This window comes from Nicotiana attenuata, unplaced genomic scaffold, assembly GCF_001879085.1.
Source record: "Nicotiana attenuata strain UT unplaced genomic scaffold, NIATTr2, whole genome shotgun sequence".
NCBI lineage: Eukaryota > Viridiplantae > Streptophyta > Magnoliopsida > Solanales > Solanaceae > Nicotiana > Nicotiana attenuata.
Window position 1 is genome coordinate 88,034 of NW_017673763.1, and position 5,403 is coordinate 93,436.

Genomic DNA, 5,403 nt, shown 5'->3' on the forward strand with positions numbered 1-5,403 from the left:
GGGGGGGGGGGGGGGGGATTTTTCTTCCCATGATTTCTGAAAATTTTAAAACATCGGAGACAACTAATAAGGTGATCTTACTGTGGGAACACTTTTCTATTAATTGATTTTTCAGAGTGCAATTAAAGTCCACTAACAATTCGGAACCTTATTGGAATTGTAGCAGTCTCATTACTCATTAGGATTGGATTGAGTCGTATGATCCCCATTGAACCAGAAGTTTCTTTTACACTATCTTCATGATGAATTCTTGAAAAGAGATCCAGAATAAGAGCTTTGTGCTTATGAAATAGTTGTTTATGTAGTTTACACTTTACAGCGGACATGGTTATTTTCTATCTCTTCTATCTTAGTAAGTATTTGAGAAAATAATTGCATGATGCATAGTATGCTGTTTTAGTTCTTGTTTCTAATTAGTTATGGCTCTATACAATACCTTTTGAATCCTTTTCAGTTAGAAACTTCTGCTATAAATACTTTGTAGGTGGCACTTCTTGCTGCATGTGTTCGACGAGGTTTGAAAGTTTTATCTGCAACAGGAGCTGGCGCAAGGGCTGATCCAACAAGAATTCGTGTGGCTGACTTAAGAGAGTCCACCAATGACCCTCTATCTCGAGCTGTAATTAATTCTCTGGAATTCTTTTCATGCTATACATGCAGCATCCATAATTTTCAGATTTTTAGTTCCATTCTATTTTACTGATTCATTCTTTTATAAGTTGAAATGACGTCCTTCATCCACCACATTATATAACAGATAATTTTGACTTCTAACTCTCTTGGTTGGAGATGAGAACAGATGGTCCATCTTCCAAACACCATCCATCTTATGGTATCACTTGGCTTACCGTATATCACTAAAAAACCTTCTATAACTCTATGTTTGAGGACATCAATCTCTCCAGTAGCGAGACTATTTTTCCATATATGGAATATATTTTTAAGTATATAACAATAGTCTACCCTGATATTTTAATCGCTTGAAAGCCGATAAACTATAAAAACTGAATTTTGCATTTATTACCAGGGCTACAGGCTGTCAGCTGTGTTGCGTCAACAGAATCTTCTACTGCTTTTTAAAAGTTCGCAGTAAACTCTTTAAAATGGAAAAGTTATAAGTTCAATACTGGTGTTATATGTTCAGGGATATTGGGAATCACGGCTGGACCATGCATAATAAATGGAAAATAATGTTTTTAGTATTATCCAATTCTCTTTTTCTGGTTTACTTTTATTGAGTTGAATTTGAAAAACTAATTGAGCAGGTAAGACATCGTTTGAGAAAAGATCATGGTATTGATGGTGGTATTCCTGTGGTATTTTCTTTAGAGAAACCCAAGGCGAAACTGCTTCCCTTTAAAGGGCCAAGTGGAGAAGAAGAAAATCCTTCAGATTATCAAGTAAGAATAGACTTTGAAGTTTGAATTGCTAATTTTAGCAATTGCTATAATAAAGTTAAGAGAAAGAAACATTTCAGAAAACTTTAAACCATATAAGTAAAGTCACTCTCTTTTCTAAATGTTACTTAATATTCCTCTCTTATTCCAAAAGAATCTCTCATTTAACATTTTTAAATTTGCAATATGGATATCAGATAGTGCCTGGATTTAGGGTCCGCATCATTCCAGTTCTGGGGACTATACCTGCAATTTTTGGGCAAGTCATGGCTTCCTATGTTGCGACTCAACTAGCTGGATTGCAAGTCCAGATGGAGCCAGTGGTGAACTTTGATACGGATCACTACAGAATGCTCCATCAACGTCTAATTGAGCATGAAGAGTTGCTATATGGCACATCCATGCAAGTGGAGGTACTCAGTTCTGAACTTGCACTTTCTACTTTCTTGCTTGAGTCATCGAGTTAGGAGCTGCAAGGATAATTTTCTGATTATTCCCTTTTTTATGGGACATTATTTATCAAGGCAAATACCACTATTTTATTTTAAAGGAATTAATCTGCAGACTGATAGCACTAAAAACAGAACCTATTGTTAAAGGGTGAGAAATTTAGTTTCTATAAGCTCATGCATGTTTTTTTGTTTTTTTTTTCGTCTGGAGGGTCACAGTATGCCTGATCTATTTTTGTCTTAGCAATGGAGTAGACAAGGCTAGTGTGTATTGTGGTGCATTATCTAATCCGGTGGAGGCCGCACATTTTTTTTTTTTTAGGTTGTCCCCTCCTCTACCCTTGACCAGAAAAAGGAGCATTATATATTAAAGCCTCATATAAGGCATCAACTCTCATGTGCATGAGAGCTGCCTATAGCAGTGGATCTCCTCAACTTCCACTTGGGCTGGTCTTGTTTCCTTTGTTGCTTGCAAATAGTTCCATCTCTCTTTTTTAAGATAATTTGATATTATCCAACAAGGAGAGTGCCTCTCAGTTTTATGCTTCTTTGAATCTAGACATGTAATAAATTGAGGCTCATTCTAACAGCAGAAATGTCAAATTGAAAATGTGCTCCTATCAGCAAGTCATTACCTATAAATAAGTACGATAGAGTTTTCTCTATTCTTCTGCACCATCTTGGTGCCTCTCTTGTACTTTAATATATTACTCCCTCCGGTCCAAAATAAGTGATTTTTTGGATGTTCTCACACAGATTAAGAAATCCATCTTTTAGCATTAATTAGCAATGAAATTGACCATTTTCACCTTTACTATCTCACATAAACAAACTTAACACATACTCCAACACTATTTACTCCAAGGACAATGAAGGAAAAAAATAATTAATTCATTCTTGAAATCTGGAAAAATCACTTATTTTGGACCACAAAAAAAAGGCCAAAAAATCACTTATTTTGGACAGGAGGGAGTAACTTTTAGCAATAAAAAGAAAAGAAGTGTAAGATGGAATTGTAGGAAATGATACAAGTGTTTAAGGTAGTAATGAAGGTATCTGTACCATGATGGCTATGATTTGCAGTAATCTCAATCATGGTCATGTCGTAGTGGTGGGATCTGTCACGATCGTTGAGCTTAAGTACCACTCTTGACATGATGATAGCAAATTTTCTGAATAATTGTAGTACACATAATGGTAATAGATTTGGAAATAACCATGATGTTTCTTTTGAAATAGAATTGTATTTATTTTCCAATTTTCTTTTGCTTGCTATTTCAGTTATTCAGCATTATGAAACACATATGCGTCAAGTCACATTCACGTATCATGCCGCTTATACTGCATTTATTGTATGTTCATCCTTGTTTTATCACTCTTTAAGGTAGATGTTGAAGAAGTTATGTACATTGCCAAAGAGTTGTGGCATGGGAGGAGTGCAAGAGACCTGTCTATTAAAGATGTAGGGCGTGCAATGTGGCGTTCTGTGAATGAGTTAATGCTTGTGAGGTATGTCTGCGGAGCTTAATATGATGGAATGAACATGTATTCTCACTTCACTGTCTTTTCTGTGGATGAACTGAGCTTGAGATAGGTAACCACAAGATCTTTTAAACTATGACGAAAAGGGATTGCTTCGTCATATTTTTTTTGTTGGTAAGGCAATATTTTACTGGTAATTTGGGTGAATGAAATCCCGTATACAAGTAGTATACCAAATCTAGAGAACCTATGCAACAATATGTTTCTCTAGAAAAGACACCCAACAATGCCTCATCAATCATCACTATTACACTTTGTGAATATGATATGCATGATTATGGAGGATATAATATGCCTAATTCTTCTATTAATGTGCTGGAATCCATTAGTCTAATAAAAGATCACCACAATATTTCTTCTCTTGTTTCATGAGTAATTAATGGTTTTTCACACAACTGAAAATGGGAAATAAATACATGAGGCATACTGGTCAGTGGACCCCATGAAAGTAATTTTTTCCCACAAATGTTATCCACTTATCCTTACACAAGTTTATGCATATTATTGTTAATCCACTCAAAGTGAATATCGTTTAACAACTTGTATCTGATGTAGAAGAAGGATGTCATATTTCCACCCTATAGAATTCGTGTTTAATGTTTGTATTTACGCATGACCTATCACTTCAGAGAATTTCTTAAGTATCATTTTGTATGTAGTGATCGTCACAGCTATTTAAGTTTAGCAATGTCTCTGGCTTTCTGCCTCTTAACTCATAATACATTGCTCGTTTTGACATCCTTTTAGGTGGGACCAAACAAAACCAGCCTCTGTGTCGAATCTAATCCTTCTAAGATTCAAAGAGGTAACTTTCTAGATCATATTCGCTGCAGTTGTAGGTGTTGGCTGTGATGAAACGTGCATCCAATCAATTATTTTCTGGTGGACTAATGCATTAAAGATGCGATCTTATGGCCAAATTGTCAAACTTAACATCAAGTATTGCACAAGTTGACTTCTGTAACAGGACACATAAAGGGGGTGGTTGATTTTTAACGAAACTATTGTTATTTAGCTGCATCAGAAACTATAGTAAGATCTTCCTTATGCTATTCTTTGCTTGAAGGCTGATGAACATGAGTCGAGGTCACTGGAAGATATAAAGGAAGAAGAACCAGAATTTTTTGCTAGGGTGACATCTGTGCTTAAGCGAGCAGAATTGGAGTTCGGCTTCTAAGACAGGCACAGCTATCCAATCTGCTACTAGAGCATTTTTGATCTACAGTTCATTTCCGATATTTATGCTCGAACATGCACAGCGTTTTAGTCGGCTCCCTTTTGGCATCAAGTTCCGGTATAATCACAATGCCCATGAATGTCAATGGAGCACAATTTTTTTCAGAGGTGCACTAGGGTGGTACAGGAAACCTGAAAATTATACACAAGTGAAATTCAAAAGCTGTCTGAAGTGAAAATCTTCAAGGTTGAAAGTCTTGGCTTCTTTCCTGATGGTGTTTAGAATATTTCAAGGAGCAAATAACTTGAAGTAGCTGAACACTCGGACAGGGATTTCTTGTTCTGGCCTTTTCCCGGATCCCACATAGCACCGGCTGCCCCTTTTTTTTTTTATTTTTGTCGATTCCCACCAGAGTAGAAATGTTATCTACCCCACTTTCTTGTTACACAACATGTTCCTTGCATTCAGTACTTTTTGATCGTGAATATCTAAGGGTGTGTTTGGTATGAAAGGAAAATATTTTTCAATTTTTCCATGTTTGATTGGCTTAAATGTATTAGAAAACATTTTCCTTGAACTCATTTTCCTCCAATTGAAGGAAAATGTTTTCCCTACCAAGAGAAGGGAAAACACTTTCCAAAATTCTTTTTCAACCTTCCCCACTCTATTCCCCATTCCCACCAACCCACCCCACGCCTACCCCACCCTCGCTCCCCACCCCCATCCTAAATAAGAATGTTATTAATAGTACTTTATTTTCATGTTATAGATAGATTTCTTTTCATGTTGAAGAAAATAGAGTTCTGAAAACGTTGAGTATTTGGAGAAGGTGGGTGGA

General features: G+C 36.1%; 1 protein-coding gene across 3 annotated transcripts in view; it reads left to right on the forward strand.

Moving 5' to 3' along the window:
• The window catches only part of LOC109217210 (tRNA threonylcarbamoyladenosine dehydratase), a 9,676-nt gene extending 4,534 nt beyond the window's left edge, over positions 1-5,142 (forward strand). For 2 of the 3 annotated variants that reach the window (XM_019381433.1, XM_019381434.1), the window contains 6 exons: positions 485-619; positions 1,266-1,400; positions 1,595-1,810; positions 3,231-3,355; positions 4,136-4,193; positions 4,455-5,142. In XM_019381433.1, the coding sequence (XP_019236978.1) occupies positions 485-619; positions 1,266-1,400; positions 1,595-1,810; positions 3,231-3,355; positions 4,136-4,193; positions 4,455-4,565 (780 nt within the window). In that variant the 3' untranslated portion in view covers positions 4,566-5,142. Of the gene's footprint in view, positions 1-484; positions 620-1,265; positions 1,401-1,594; positions 1,811-3,230; positions 3,356-4,135; positions 4,194-4,454 lie in introns of those variants that run through there. The other variant, XM_019381435.1, reaches the window with a different exon arrangement.
• Positions 5,143-5,403: the final 261 nt, after the last annotated feature.